At 40.2% G+C, this 17,077-nt stretch overlaps 1 protein-coding gene across 2 annotated transcripts in view; it reads right to left on the bottom strand.

Moving 5' to 3' along the window:
* Window positions 1-4,325: 4,325 nt before the first annotated feature.
* LOC120062321 (E3 ubiquitin-protein ligase NRDP1-like) overlaps window positions 4,326-17,077 on the bottom strand; it is a 29,398-nt gene continuing 16,646 nt past the window's right edge. For both annotated transcript variants that reach the window (XM_039012211.1, XM_039012202.1), the window contains exons 4-7: window positions 14,874-15,145; window positions 14,416-14,551; window positions 7,479-7,582; window positions 4,326-4,948 (exon numbers count right to left, since the gene is read on the bottom strand). In XM_039012211.1, the coding sequence (XP_038868139.1) occupies window positions 4,594-4,948; window positions 7,479-7,582; window positions 14,416-14,551; window positions 14,874-15,145 (867 nt within the window). In that variant the 3' untranslated portion in view covers window positions 4,326-4,593. The remainder of the gene's footprint in view (window positions 4,949-7,478; window positions 7,583-14,415; window positions 14,552-14,873; window positions 15,146-17,077) is intronic.

The raw sequence follows: 17,077 nt of genomic DNA, 5'->3' as shown, positions 1-17,077 counted from the left end.
TTGGTGCATTGCCGCCACCTACGATACGGGGTATTAAGATACTACCAAATACAAAAAGAAATCAAAACAACCCCTCCTTCAGTCACATCCCTACACAGGCTCATGTGCCTTTGAGGGCGGGGCATTCATCGACAGGATTCATTGTAATGCCTTAGCAGAAGAGTTCCAAAAAACGCTCAGCTGCACTCACAATGATGCCTATTTTCTCCAATTTCCGCTGTGCAGTTGATAGCCAAAGTAATATACGCTACAAACCTCATATAACCCAAATACACGCGAGAAGGGAGATACGTTTCATCAAAAAAACAATAGAATGGATGTACGCCGATTTTGTTGCAAAACGTTTCTTAAATGGAAGCAGACGGAATGAAACGGGGAGGGAGCTAGCTAGATTTGTCCAATAGAAACTCTCGTTGAACGTTTTGCAACTGTTTGGACTAATGATTACACCCCAGTTCTCCTTGCGCTGTGAGTCACGTGGGTCGCGTCAGCCAGGCTACAATCACAGGGCAGATGGAACACTTGTTTTAAAACTATTCACTTAATTTTTTTCAGTTAACCAGGTACTGTGAAGATTTCAAATTGACATCGTGTGTTTTGTCAGATTGAAAAAGGCCATTTATTCTATGATTGTATTTGTACAAAGATGTTTTGGGACAGATCTTGAGCATTTATTTTTTAGATATTTTGGTGATAGGGTTAAGCTTTGCTTTTATTTAATAATCATGATTTAGATCAGAACAAAATATGCATAATTCATATCTTTCTGTACGGTAAATATATTATACATAAATGCAGGTGGGCTAAAGAAAAGCCAAGATTCTTAGTTTTTCAAATGGAATTGGGAAAAAAAACTAAATACCTGTGAAGTCTTATGTATTTTTGTTTAAATGTGTATTACAATCATTTCGCTACACCTGCAATAACATCTGCATGTGACCAATAAAATTTGATTTATACCCTGAGTATAAAGTTTCTTTTTTTGTATACTGTGTTGTAAAGTATGACTGTATATTTAGTTATATTTGATGCTAATAACAAATAAATAAAATGCAGGTGGAATATTTCATCATCAATATGACTATAATACATGAACAAGTTGAGACATGGTTTAGGCCTTTATACTTGAATGTTTTTCATGGGGAAAGATTTCCCCTTGTATTTGGAAATACATTTTATTCCCTTATTTATATATACAAAAGGTTTAACAATAAAATAAATTAACACAATACAACATTCCAAACAACCAGGAATTCTTATCAGCTTTTAATGAAACCACAAATCTCACAAAATCAAAATTTATATGGATAGATACAGAAATCGAAGTGCCTCAGTATATGTATATTGATGATAGCGAGCTATTTACAATAAATCTTAAATTTACAATAAATGTGTAATTCTTCCCCAGTTATGTGGTATTATTAGTCATCATCATCACAGTAACACACACACAATTCACAAGACTAGTGCATATGAATAAGCGAAAAAGGCAGACAGGTGTATTCATTACACGGATTCTGTTGCAAACGTTAATACATTTTGCAACAGAACCCGTTCACTGCAAACGGAAGATGTTTTGCAATGAAAACTAGTTTCTATAGGACAAATTCAGGTAGGGCCCTCCCCGTTTGCATCAAACGGTAAACATTTCCATTGCAAGACATAATGAATACACCCCAGTAAGTTCTTGACTACAGGGGTGTATTCCTTAGGGCATGTAGCAAAACGTTTTGCAACAGAAAACATTGAAACTAAAACCAGCCCATCTTATTGGACAAGTTCAGTTCAGGCCATCCTTGTTTTGACCCGTTTGCTTGCATTTGGTTCCTAGTAAATACACCCTAGATTGCAGTATTTAACATCAAAATACATATTTTCCCAGTCTCTCATTGCTCTCTACATTACTGAATAGTAAAGTGGAGGTTCTAGCCATTAATCCTTCATTAATTATTCAGAAGTTTTATCAACACTTTGTCCATCTCCTTTTTGTTGACCGTATTGTAGTTCATCCATCCTCTAGGAAAGACAACGCCCTCTATTCATACCATTGATTCTAACTGAATCTGCACAGGTGACAAAGCCACATAACACTACAAAGAACAATAGCAAGGATCTGAAATGCAAGTCTTGGAGGGATGTTTGTGTGTACCTATGCTCGACAACCTACTTAGTGATCTCATCTCACTAACCCCATTACTTCAAATCACTTTACAAGCCTTTGATTTGGGTATCGAAAAGAAGTAAGAGTTCAATACCTTTAAAAGGAAATGTAAAAAAACAAACACAAAAAAAACATTTTGAGATGTATACTTGACTCGAGACACAGCCCTTCAGGACCGGAGTTTGAGTTCCATACATGTATCATATCAAGGCACCTAACTGACAGAGCAAAGAGAGCCAGCCATGCAGAGTGAGGAAGTGGATTAAGGCTAGGTTCCAGCTTTGTAGCAGCTCTCAGGAGGAGTCTAGACCTTGGTTAAGCTTCAACTACTTCCTCTGTGTGTGTGTGTGTGTCCCCATTTGTATTCAGTCACCCCCAGAAAATGAATTTAATTCATTTCCAGAATAAGCGGATGTAAAATGTGTGTGAACTTGTGTTCATTAGTTGGTGGTTGGAAGTAACACCAATCAATAGTTTTGCTCGCAAACGAACAAGTGAGTTACACAATAATCAATAAAAATCCTGAAATGAAAGCATGCCAGTAGACTATCACTGCTTGAATGATTTAAGGCAGAATAGTCCAAACTGTTAGGAAAAATAGTATCAGTAAAATCCTTGCTCACTGTGGTGATGGATTCAGGGTCACAAATCACCTAACCTCATCCGGGAACAACATTACAAACCACCCAAGCCACAGAGAAGTACTTTATGTATGACTGAACACAAAATATTAGAATAAGCTACATGACATACGGTGGTGTTAGGTTTATGCTATTTGACAATGACCGAGGTAAACCAAATTAAAATAATTTAACAAAAACCGAAGTTTTTTGGTTGATGTAAATTTTTACATAATGGCTGTGGATAAATGCTTTGTTTTCATCCAAATTGGACCCACTTCACACCAACTATATAGATAGCATCATAAAAGAAAAAGTTCAACATAGGACACTCAATAACTCAGAAAATCAAATACACAACAATAACTTTACAAAAACATAAGGCATGAAACTCAAGTCCATAAAAAAAAATATCTAAGTCCACAGTCTTCACCAGGACTCTGTCCATCCACTACTCCTTTTCCCACCTTTTGAGTGACATTCTTGATCAGCTCTGCATCCCAAGGAGGAACAAGGAGGTCTGTTGTTGACAAAGAGGAAGGTGATGCAATCATGATATTTGTGTGATGCAGTAATGATGGGAAATGTAGTTGGTCCAAACCAAACAATGGAGATCCACGTGCTCTGTGTTTATGTTCAGCAGTTCCCCCGATCTATGTGCCTCCCAGGGCTCACACACAGCGGAGCACATCCAATAGGATTCACTTAACCATTCCCAGTATGCATTCCTTCTCATAATCAGGAAATAACCCACATTTCCTGGCCCAGAGACAATGCCATGGTAATAGATACAGAGAGCTAAAGAAAACATGTCTCAAAGGGGTCCTGAGCTTTCTTCAGAACAATCTGAAGAAATGTGTTGACTTGAAATCCGACAGAGACAGTCTCAATAAAAAAACTGAAAATGTTTTTGGACTTTGCAATGAAGTATGCTTAGATTGCATATATGTTAGCTTTATTATTGACAGATGAGTTTCTGATGAAGTCACACCAGAGAGAGAGGACTCTTATCTGTGCCATTATAGCATCTGACAGCATGGGCAGTGCCATTGAGGCAATCTCCATTTTGAAGTAGTCAATTTTGGACATGACTCCCAACAGGTTCACCAGCCAATGATGTTGGAAGTCCCACCCAGTTAACTACATTAAAATGGTGGAAGGCCTCAATGGCACTGCCCATACTAATACGGACTTTTGGCCACTAGAGGCCTCTATAATTCTCTATGAGTCATATATAACTGGAAGCTATGGAGGGGGAAGATGAGTCATCTCATTATAGTCAGCCAATGGGCTATTTTGTCAGCAGCAGTGGGGGCGGGGAGAAGGCAGATTATGCTACAATCTTATTTGTTTCTTTCTTCCTATGACTGATCAATCCATGTTAAGTTTTCATTTCTCTAAATAAAAAACGTGTTTAAGGCAGAGAGAGCAGGATAATCCTGATTTAGTGCGTCTCCTTCAGGATGTTTACCCTTCACTTCCATTTCCTCTACCCTTAGTTGGAGACTCCCCCCCCCCCCCCTCCCCCAACAATTTTGACCTGTCCCTCCAACACCCCCACTTGATACTACCATACCCCCGATTGTCATAGTTTTCCCTCTAAAGCCTTCTATTGGTGTCATATCATCTCCTTTAAACCTACCCTGTCATAGGATCTTCCCCTGCTCTTGCTGTGTCATAGGCTACATTCAAAATGGCTGCCATTCAGTACGCAGACATACGTGTCATAGCATCCGCTGCTCCCTCCTCTCCTTTGTTCAATTCAGGTCAGTCAGAAGTCTCCCCCTCTGCTTTCCACCACCCCCAGCCCGGTCATAGTATCTCCTCCACCCCATGGGCAAAGATCATGACCAGGCCTGGCTCCAGGATCATGTCCTCCCCCATATGCTGGTTCTCACAGGCCATCACCACCACCGCCTGTTTCCCCGGGATACGCTTGGCCACGTAATTCTCATAGTAGCGCCGGTTCATCTGCCGCGTTTCCAGCGTGGCCAGGCCGGCAGGCCAGTTCCTCTCGTGGGCATTCTCGATAAGGTCGTTAACGATGGAAGGCGGGCAGCCGCTGTCGATGAGCGAGCGCTTGATGACCGCCTGGAGGACAGCGTCTGGCGTTGAGATCATGCCGCCCCAGCGGGTGACGCGAGCCGGCTGGAGGGAGTTCACCCACCTAGGAGGAGAGGTAGAGGGGAGGACGAGGAGAGTTGGGATATTATAATGGTTATTATAAATCATAATTCATGAATATGCCTCAAAAGTGGAAAGTGTTGCAGCGTAGCAGAGGTCTACGCAGGACTGATTTGTTCATCCCCCTCATGCAGCTTTTCATACTGCACCCGCCTGCTCCCACTAGCTTTTTGTCCAACTCCCATCAACAAGAACTGGTACCGAACCTGACCGCAGTCACCCAAATGTTAGGCATATGTGACACACCTTGCTGAGCAGCAATGGTCCCAGCAATGTTGCACTCAATAGGCAATATTCAAATTTGCAAAAAATAATCCAAGAAATAGGTTAAATTACCAGAGATTCTCACGTGGTCCATTACATTAGGCTATCAGTATTAGGTACTGGGCTACATCAGCCACTAGGCTAGACGTTGTTTGAAAGAGTTGAAACAAGAACGGACACTTGCACTTTCTCTTAAACTATGTTTTTTTATAACATAGCTTACCTTAATAGGAGCGGGACGATTTGCAGGCAGAGACAAATATGGGTGACCAATATTTATTTCCAGTCAACGTAGTAGGCCTAAACTATAGCTTAAATCATATTTAGGAAGTACATTTCCTTGGAAAGATAAGTGCCACGTGCTGCTCCTCCCATGCATATAGCCTGCTCTATTTAAAGACCACACGCGCACCTGATCTAACTAGGCGAGGAGAAGTAGGCTTCTGAACTTGAAGCAGAAAGAATGATGAGTGGACACTTGCACTTTCTCTTACATTTTGCATAGCCTATGACCCACCTTCTCGGAGCGGGACTATTTGCGGCAGAGACAAAAAAAAAGGGTTATTAATATTTAAGCTGATAAAAAGGCAAAGGTGCCTTTTCCTTTTAAATGATAGCATTTTTTGGTTGCACCTTGACCCACGTTGGTTGAGCGCCCTCCACTTCGTTTCATTATCAATATTTATTTCCAGACACTGTAGCCTAATCATATTTATGTTAACTTCCTTGGAAAGATAACTCAGGGTTTTTCTGGATCAAAAAGGGGCTTAGGTGGTGGGCGTGGCAGTTCAGAAAACATTTTAGAGGACCCCCCATCTTGGCGGTTTAGATAGACATTGTTGAATTTTTAAGCCAATTTCCTACAATTCTCCACATTTCTTCATGGAGCTGAGAGAAAATGTTGCCTTTTTAAAGCAAATTTCCTACAACTCGATGTATTTTGCCATGGCTAATGCTGTGCTCATTTGCTCAAACAAAATCAGTCATTCATGATATTGTTTTTGTAATTCAAAAAATACTAAAATAAATAAAAAACACAGGATTTCAATGGTCAAAAAAAAAAAACTAACTGTGCCGTGCATCTCTGCCCATGCATTTAATTGAGACCACACATACAGTGCCTTCAGAAAGTATTCATGACCCTTGATTTACTCCACATTTTGTAAACAGGATGCATGTTTTGGAATATTTTTTATTCTGTACAGAGTTCCTTCTTTTCACTCTGTCAATTAGGTTAGTATTGTAGAGTAACTACAATGTTGTTGACCCATCCTCAGTTCTCCTATCATAGTCATTCAACTCTAACTATTTTAAAGTCACCATTGGCCTCATGGTGAAATCCCTGAGCGGTTTCCTTCCTCTCCGGCAACTGAGTTAGGAAGGACGCCTGTATCTTAGTAGTGACTGGGTGTATTGATACACCATCCAAAGTGTAATTAATAACTTCACCATGCTCAAAGGGATATTCAATGTCTGCTTTTTTTTTTAAATCTACCAATAGGTGCCCTTCTTTTGAGGCATTGAAAAACTTCCCTGGTCTCTGTGGCTGAATCGGTGTTTGAAATTCACTGCTCAACTGATAATTGTATGTGTTGGGTACAGAGTCATTCCAAAATATTAATGTTAAACACTATTATTGCATACAGAGTAAGTCCATATAACTTGTGAATTAAGCCCATTTTTACTCCTGAACTTATTTAGGCTTGCCATAACGAAGGGGTTGAAAACTTATTGATTGACAAGATATCAGCTTTTCATTTTTAATTAATTTGTAAAGTTTTCTAAAAACATAATTAAACTTTATGGGGTATTGTGTGTATGCCAGTGACACAACATCTCCATTTAAACCATAAAAAAAGTGTCAGGCTGTAACAACAAAATGTGGAAAAAGTAAAAGGGTGTGAAACTTTCTGGAGGCACCGTATAGCCTTATAAGTGCACTTGATCTTGAATGCCCAACTAGCAGAGGGAGCCTATAGGCTACTGAACTTGAAGCAGGGAATTATGAGTGTGAATAGTGTGACAAAGAGGTGATTTTAATACAATAGATTGGCTAACGCATACAAAACAGAAAGATGACCGTTTCCAAATAGCCTTAATCTGCAGGACCCAAAAATATTTTAATCCCAAAGTTGTCTGTCTGACCGCAGCATGAAAAATGTTGACCGCGCCGCAATGATCTGTCAGGTAAGTTAAACTGTCTGATTGTGAAGTGTTCTGTGCACCACAGTGCTTAATAATCCACTCACTCCAGGATCTCATTGTACTCAATGGTGTCCTCCAGGTTCTGCAGGTTGGGGTTGGCACTGCGGATGGCCCTCATGTACGCCTTCAGTAACTGGATGTCCCGTTTCTGGAGGCAGAGAGGAGACACCACAATGGGCTAGCAGACCATGCTGATGCAATATCAACCAGATAGACTCAGATGTACAGGCACTGACACACACACACACACACCAGTGAGAGCATAAGCACACTTACAGTACCAGTCAAAAGTTTAGACACACATACTCATACATTGTAGAATAATAGTGAAGACATCAAAACTATGAAATAACACATATGGAATCATGTAGCAACCAAACAAGTGTTAAACAAAATATATTTTAAATGTGAGATTCTTCAAAGTAGCCACCTTTTGCACACTCTTGGCTTTCTCTCAACCAGCTTCACCTGGAATGCTTTCCAACAGTCTTAATAACCTCTTGACGCTAGGGGTCAGAGTTTTTAATTAAAAAAAAATAACATTCCCAAGATAAACGGACTATTTCTCAGGTCCAGATCAAAGAATATGCATATAATTTACAGATTATGATAGAAAACACTCCAAAGTTTCCAAAACTGTCAAAATATTGTCTGTGAGTATAACAAAACTGATTCTGCAGGCGAAAACCTGAGAAAATCTAACCCGGAAGTGATTTTTTATTTTATCTGTGTTTCCTGGCCCGTCTTTCTTCCATTTAAAGGGGTATCAACCAGATTCCTTTTCCAATGGCTTCCTCAGGCTGTGACCAGGCTTTAGACATAGTTTCAGGCTTTTATTTTGAAAAATGAGCGAGATTTTTCAAAAGTAGTCAGGTGTCCTCAGATTAGTTCCTGCGCGCGACAGGGTAGCGCTCCATTTTATTTTTCTCTCTTATTGAGTAGGTTACGGTCCGGTTTAAATATTATCGATTATGTGTGTTAAAAACAACCTGAGGATTGATTATAAAAAACATTTGCCATGTTTCTACGACCATTACGGATACTTTTTGGAATTTTCGTCAAACGGAACGAGGCTTTGGTTTTCTGAACATAACGCGCAACCCAAATGGCGTTTTTTTGTTATAAAAGTAATATTTATCGAACAAAAAGAACATTTGTTGTGTAACTGGGAGTCTCGTGAGTGCAAACATCCGAAGATTATCAAAGGTAAGCGATTAATTTGATTGCTTTTCTGACCATGCTAATTTGGGGCTAGCTGTTCTAGCATTGATTGATACACTCACAAAAGCTTGGATTTCTTTCTCTGTAAAGCATATTTTCAAAATCTGACACGATAGGTGGATTAACAACAAGCTAAGCTGTGTTCTGGTATATTTCACTTGTGATTGCATGATTATAAATATTTTTAGTAATATTTTGCGCCCTGCAATTCAGCGGTTGTTTAGGAAAATGATCCCGTAAAAGGGATCCGTAGCGCAGAGAAGTTAACAGTATATTTAGTGAATTGGCAATCAAACAATGTTGATATAAGTAATGATATTAGGAAAAGGGTTTATTTCCAGCAAATGTATTTGATGGGTTTCGTTTCTGTAGTTAGCTTGGCTGGCTAGCCATTTCAGTAGCTACTGGCTGGCTAGCTAGCAGAGACCGAAGAGATGAGAGAACGTTGTTCTAACTGAAGCACATATCTTCTGACTGAATTAATTAATTCATTAAATGTTATTTTTGTTTCAAATCGGTAGTTAGCAACCCATCGCTTATTGGATTAATTGACACAAACACACATTACACTAATTCACTGTGATAATTAAATGATCATTCTTCTTCCTGTGTTCTTTGCATTACGCATCGCACAAAGAGTGAAAAACAATTTTATCCAAACAATAGTTACATCCCTAGAGCAGTAAAATAATATTCATACATACATACATACATACAAATGTCCTTGTTTTGGAAAGAAAATCACATTTCTTTTCCATTAAAATAACATCAAATTGATCAGAAATACAGTGTAGACATTGTTAATGTTGTATATGACTTCGGTTGATTTTTTTTATGGAACACCAGTTTCAAAGTCAACAGTGAAGAGGCGACTGGGATGCTGGCCTTCTACGCAGTGTTCCTCTGTCCAGTGTCTGTGTTGATCTTTTGCCAAACTTAATCTTTTCTTTTTATTGGTCAGTCTGAGGTATGGCTTTTTCTTTGCAACTCTGCCTAGACGAGTCATCTTTGCTGTTCACATTGAGACTGGTGTTTTGCATGTACTATTTATTTAAGGGGCCAGTTAACCTCTACCGCTTCTCTCTCCCGGATCCGGGATCCTCCTCATCAAAAAAGCTGACTAGCATAGCCTAGCCTAACGGGACAGGGATATCATATAATATAATTTTCATGAAATCACAAGTCCAATACAGCAAATGAAAGATAAACATCTTGTGAATCCAGCCATCATTTCCGATTTTTTAAATGTTTTACAGCGAAAACACTATGTATTTCTATTAGCTAACCACAATAGCCAAACACACAACTTTCAGCTTTCACAAAACCGACAAAAGAGATAAAATTAGTCACTAACCAAGAAACAACTTCATCAGATGAGTCTTATAACATGTTATACGATACATTTATGTTTTGTTCGAAAATGTGCATATTTGAGGTATAAATCATAGTTTTACATTGCAGCCACCCTCAAAAATAGCACCAAAGCAGCCAGAATAATTACAGAGAGCAACGTGAAATACATAAATAGTCATCATAAAACATTTATAAAAAAATCATGGTGTACAGCAAATGAAAGATAAACATCTTGTGAATTCAGCCAATATTTCCGAATTTTTAAGTGTTTTACAGCGAAAACACAATATAGAATTATATTAGCTTACCACAATAGCCAAACACACAAACGCATTTATTCACCGCAAAGGTAGCTTTCGCAAAAACCAGCAAAAGATATAAAATTAATCACTAACCTTTGGACAACTTCATCAGATGACAGTCTTAATTTTATAACACAGCGGTTGCATTAAGAACCAGTGTATCTTTCATTTGCCATACAACAAGTATTTTTATGTAAAGTTTATGATGAGTTCTTTGGTCAGATTAGGTGAGTGTCCAAAATATCTCCGGACATTCTGGGGAAATGTTGCTACGTATTCACAATGTATAACCACGATTTGCAGCTCTAAATATGCACATTTTCGAACAAAACATAAATGTATTGTATAACATGATGTTATAAGACTGTCATCTGATGAAGTTGTCCAAAGGTTAGTGATTAATTTTATATCTATTGCTGTTTTTTGCGAAAGCTACCTTTGCGGTGAATAAATGCGTTTGTGTGTTTGGCTATTGTGGTAAGCTAATATAATTCTATATTGTGTTTTCGCTGTAAAACACTTTAAAAAAAATCGGAAATATTGGCTGGATTCACAAGATGTTTATCTTTCATTTACTGTACACCATGTATTTTTCATAAATGTTTTATGATGAGTATTTGGGTATTTCACGTTGCTCTCTAATTATTCTGGCTGCTTGGTGCTATTTTTGATGGTGGCTGCAATGTAAAACTATGATTTATACCTCAAATATGCACATTTTCGAACAAAACATAAATGTATTGTATAACATGGTATAAGACTGTCATCTGATGAAGTTGTTTCTTGGTTAGTGACTAATTTTATCTCTATTTTGTCGGTTTTGTGAAAGCTACCTATGCGGTGGAAACATGGTGAAAATATGCAGTTGTGTGTTTGGCTATTGTGGTTAGCTAATAGAAATACATAGTGTTTTCGCTGTAAAACATTTTCAAAATCGGAAATGATGGCTGGATTCACAAGATGTTTATCTTTCATTTGCTGTATTGGACTTGTGATTTCATGAAAATTATATTATATTATATGATATCCCTGTCCCGTTAGGCTAGGCTATGCTAGTCAGCTTTTTTGATGAGGGGGATCCCGGATCCGGGAGGGTGATGAAGTAGAGGTTTTAATATCTTCACAAAAAATTCTGAGTGTTTACATTTCGCTCCTCTTTTAGCTGACATTTAATCAATGCAGGCAAACCTTTAGCAAGCTATTCATACTAAAATCAGTTGTCCCTACCCCTGCCTGGTGCCATGCCCAACAAATGCAGCTTCAGGCTCAGCAGCCCTGTCTCCCCGTACCCATCCCTACTCCCAACTGAAGGTGAGCAGCATTGTGTTGAATGACATGTCAGTTGGCATAATTGCAGGTAGTGCAATGCATTGAGGACAGGAATGTGATTCTCCAGTCAGGAAAAATCTCCTTGACACAGAGGCAGCCAATATCAGAGCCTTAAAGAGATGCAGGCTCTTAGAGATGGATGGGAGTCTTTCCTGTCTGAGGCAACACTGATTGCTACGCAAATGGACGTTGCACCTCAATTTAGCAAGGAATACAGCCGCCAGAGGAAAAGGAAGAGATTCCATGATGAGACCTCTCAAGAGGTGACAGCTCAGGACAGTGCAGCAACGGTGTTTACTGCTATGGACAACATAAGTGACTTGGACACTAGGTTCCACACCACTGCAAAACTTGTAGAATAATTTTATTCTGTTCTGAAAGTTGGGCAGATTAGTGAGGATAAAGTCCCTTCTGTGTGCCAACCACTGATCATGAAGTATTCCTGAGATCTTACACCTGAGTTTGAAAATGAAGTAAGACACCTGAACACTGCATATGCTGCCACTTTCCCCCCTAACTTGTCCCCTCTTGGTCTACTGAATGCAATTGGTAAGATGCAGCTGCAAAGCATTTTTGGAGAAGTGTGCATTGCTTTACGTATTTTTGCACACTGCCTGTGACTGTTGCTGGTGGCGAGAGCTTTCAGTAAGCAAAAATGGATTTTAAAAAAACTATTTGAGATCCACTATGTCCCAGGACAGGCCTTGCAGTCTTGCCATTGAAAGTCAGTTAGCTAGAAACCTGGACTTCAAAGACTTGATCAGTGACTTTGCTAGCAAGAAGGCTCAGCGCTGGGCTCTTGGTGAGTAAGTCTGAGTAAGGGCCAGTGATAACTGTTAAATGGCATGGCTATGGATATTGGATCACTACACACATGATGCCGACAGGCTGAGAACAAGACTGAGAACAGACTGAGAACAGGATATATCTCAAAGTAATGGCTGGATTGCCATACAATTAGTTGTGCACAATCAAGACCCCAATCTGAAGAATTGATATTGATTTGGTGACCACTTGACCTTTCCTCTAGCGCCACCATCAGGCCTTTTTATTTCCATTTCCACTTTTACAGCTGCTTATTTTCCAGTTGGTAGGTATACTTAGTTCAAAAATCTGCTGCTGATTTTATTATTTTATTTGTTATATCATTCTATAGATGATAATTTATTTTAATTGGCGAGGTTAATTTATATTTCAGTTATATTTATTTTAAGTTATTCATTAATGTTAAGAGAATTTTCCATTCAAGAATTTTACCATTAAAATGACATTTAGACTGTAAAAGATGGACTTTAGCACATTTCTTATAGAGGGTATCAGTCTTGCATCAAATAGTGAATTCCACTGTATGCAGAATGTTGCATGCATGTCTGCACAGTGTTATATTTTCACAGCTCACTGTCAGTAAATATCGTACAGTAAATATTGGACTACAACAGAGTTGCAAGCATGCAAAGGTAGCTATTTAAAGCATTGAACGGGTCAATTGGGTTCTGGAGGTGTGTGGTTACAGCAATTGCGCAGGGTTGGTGTGGCCTGTGGTGGTGGGGCCCAATGTGATATCTTTTCATGGGGCACAAAAACCCCTGGCGGCGCCCCTGCCTGGAGGTGAGTTGGGTCATTGTCCTGTTGAAAAACAAATGATAGCCCCACTAAGCACAGACCAGATGGGATGGCGTATCGCTACAGAATGCTGTCGTAGCCATACGGGTTAAGTGTGCCTTGAATTGTAAATAAATCACTAACAGTGTCACCAGTGAAGCACCCCAACACCACGCTTCACAGTGGGAACTACACAAGCGGAGATCATCCGTCACCTAATCTGCGTCTCACAAAGACAAGGCGGTTGAAACCAAAAATATCAAATTTGGACTCATCAGACCAAAGGACAGATTACCATCAGTCTAATGTCCATTGCTCGTGTTTCTTAGCCCAAACAAGTCTCTTTTTCTTATTGGTGTGCTTTAGTAGTGGTTTCTTTGCAGCAATTCGACCATGAAGGCCTGATTCACGCAGTCTCCTTTGAACAGTTGATGTTGAGATGTGTCTGTTTCTTTCACTCTAAAGCATTTATTTGGGCTGCAGTTTCTGAGGCTGGTCACTCTAATGAACTTATCCTCTGCAGCAGAGGTAACTCTGGGTCTTCCTTTCCTGTGGCGGTCCTCATGCGAGACAGTTTCATCATAGCGCTTGATGTTTTTTTGCGTCTGCACTTGAAGGAACTTTCAAAGTTCTTGAAATTTTCCAGATTGACTGACCTTCATGTTTTAAAGTAATGGACTGTCATCTCTCTTTGCTTATTTGAGCTGTTCTTGCCATAATATGGATTTGGTCTTTTACCAAATAGGGCTATCTTCTGTATACCACCCCTACCTTGTCACAACACAACTGATTGGCTCAAAAGCATTAAGAAAATAAATTCCACAAACTAACAAGGCACACGTGTTAATTGAAATGCATTCCAGGTGACTAACTCGTGAAGCTGGTTGAGAGAATGCCAAGAGTGTGCAAAGCTGTCATTTAGGCAAAGGGTGGCTACTTTGAAGAATCTCAAATATAAAATACATTTTGATTTGTTTAATACTTTTTTAGTTACTACACGATTCCATGTGTTATTTCATAGTTTTGATGTCTTCCCTATTATTCTACAATGTAGAAAATAGTGAAAATAAAGAAAAACCCTGGAATGAGTAGGCATATCCAAACCTTTGACTGGTACTGCACATACGCACACACGGACATGCACACACACGTACAAATGCAGACACACACAAACCTGCTCCGCTAGCTGGTGCTTGTGTTCAGCAGAGGCCTTCTCCAGGTCTGCGATCTTGCCCTGCTGTTGCTGGACCACGCTGCGCAGGTGTTTGATGCAGTTATGGCTAGACACCTCATCTTTAGGCATCTCCAGACTGAGGGGGGAAGAGGGAGGACATAACTCAGCAACAGCCTTTTAGTGCAACCAACTCACCCACAGCCCCAGTAAACTACAACCTTTAGCCAATACCCTATACCCACTGCCCTGTTGACCCACTAATCCAGAGCCAGTAGCACTACTCACCTACAGCAGAGTTTCCCAACCTGATTCTCACCCCCCTCTTTGTTTGTGCTCATACTCCCTCATATAGATGACATTCAGTTTCACAGCTTTACCTATATCATTTAAATGAGTAACAAAACATGGCCCAAAATAGAGTTTTGGTGAACGCCTTTGTTGGAGCCAACCCCACTCACCCGCAGCCCTGCTCGCACTGGACGGGCCTCTTAGGGTTGTGCTGGCAGTCCCTGAGGTGCGACTGCAGCTGGTCCAGGCGCAGCACGGCAACGCAGCCAAAGCCGGCGTTGTCGCAGTTGATTTGCAGCTTGGAGAGCATGTTGCGCATGATGCGGGGCACGGGGCGCAGGTGGGCCAGCGTCACCACGCTGCGGTCCACGGGGCATATCTGCTGCTGCGAGAACCACTGGGTGATGCAGGCATTGCAGAAGGCGTGCTCACAGTGAGGGGCCTAAGGGAGGGAGAAGGAGGGACACAGAGGAAGAAATGGAGAGCAAATGCTAAATGACCTGCTCCGGCAAAAATGCATGTTTCTATTAAAAATATATTTTCTGTCATTATAAAATCTATAATATATGATCATTTTGCTGTTAAAAACATGTTGGCAGAAAGAGACATTTTAATTCAAAGATCAAATTCTTAAAATGACAAGAGGCAGAGGGCATGATAAAAAAGCTAAAGTCATTATCAGTGAAGAAGGGAGTTCAGCAAGTATGGTTACATTTGGGGATAGCAGTTCTGCTGTGTGTGAAGATCTCACCAATGCAGGGGTGACGGTACTGATGCTAAGCTAGCGACGGGTTGGCTAGCTTCTGTTGGCTACAATAGCCGTTCCCACTACAGTCCCTGGGTGAATCAGGAAGAAATCTCAAGGCTACAGCCACAGCTGCTACTGGGTAGCAATGGATTCCCCAGAGACTTTCTTGCACTGTTTCCCATGCAGTCCCTGGGTGAGTCCGAAATGGCACCATATTTCCTATATAGTCCAGTACTTTTGACCAGGGCCCTGATCAAACATAGTACACTATAGGAAATAGGGTCAGACAGTCCTAGTCCTGATTCCTCCCACTACAGCAGAGTTCTATGCTGCAGTGCTGCTGATTCATACTGGGGCCCCAGAGGGAGTATAAATTCACCCAGCCCAGCCCTGGGACAGTCCACACAGCAGCACTGACTCCAGCAAGATCAGTGAGTGCAGCACAGCACACTAACTGGGACTAACACACCCTCAGATGCACACCCAGACTCTTGTATTTAGAGAGTTGAGAACTTCTATAACTTTGAATAATGTTCCAATTCTAGACAGTTAGCTAGGAATAAATATTCCCCATGTAATGTCAAATGGGGCGCTAACATGGCTAAAGAAAAAAATAAATGGTCGCAACTCTGGTATGCTCCCATGGTGATTTAATCAGATACCCCAAAAATGTTGTTTCGCTAACATGGCTGCCATAAAGAATGTTGTGATGTCATGTAAACGAATCATCATAAAGAAACCTCAATGGCCCAAATCTCTAAATACATGGCTTTGTGCACATCTAACCTCTGCTTATTCCACTCCCTCTCTCCCTCCCATTCTTTCAGTCTGGAAGATGTCAATGCTCTCAGCAGGGCATGGGAATTATACAGCTTTCACTCAGGTCTCTGATATACAGCGCCTTCAGAAAGTATTCACACCCCTTGACTTGTTCCACATTTTGTTGTATTACAGCCGGAATTTAAAATGGATTAAATAGAGATTGTGTGTCAGTGGTCTACCTGTATCTTCGTAGTGACTGGCTGTATTGATACACATTCCAAAAGAGTAAGTTATAAATTCACCAGCCCATCTACCAATAGATGCCATTCTTTGCTAGGCATTGGAAATCTTCCCTGGTCTTTGTGGTTGAATCGGTGTTTAACATGCATTGCTTGACTGACGGACTTACGTGTGGGGTACAGCGATGAGGTAGTCATTCAAAAATCATATTAAAACACTATTATTGCACACCGAGTGAGTCCATGTAATTGATATGTGACTTGCTAAGCAATTGTGTACTCCTGAACTTATTTAGGTTTGCCATAAAAAGGGGTTAAATACTTATTCACTCAAGAAATCAGCTTTTTATTATTTTTATTATTATTTGTAAACATTTCTAAAAACATAATTCCACTTTGACATTAGGGGGGTATTGTGTGTAGGTCATTGACCAAAAAAACTTATTCTAAAAAACAACTCAGGCTGTAACAACAAAATGTGAAGGCACTGTATTATAGTGTACATACTATCTGTCCAGGCCCATGCAGGGGATGCCAGAGTAAGCAGCAGCGCTAGACACAGCCGAGTGCAGATGCAAGCAAACAATTCCAATCATTCCGTCTCCCAGTATACTGTATGCGTCTC

Source organism: Salvelinus namaycush, chromosome 2 (assembly GCF_016432855.1).
Source record: "Salvelinus namaycush isolate Seneca chromosome 2, SaNama_1.0, whole genome shotgun sequence".
Taxonomy (NCBI): Eukaryota; Metazoa; Chordata; class Actinopteri; order Salmoniformes; family Salmonidae; genus Salvelinus; species Salvelinus namaycush.
The sequence above is the reverse complement of the archived record's forward strand: the minus strand, read 5'-3'. Positions and strand labels throughout refer to the sequence as shown.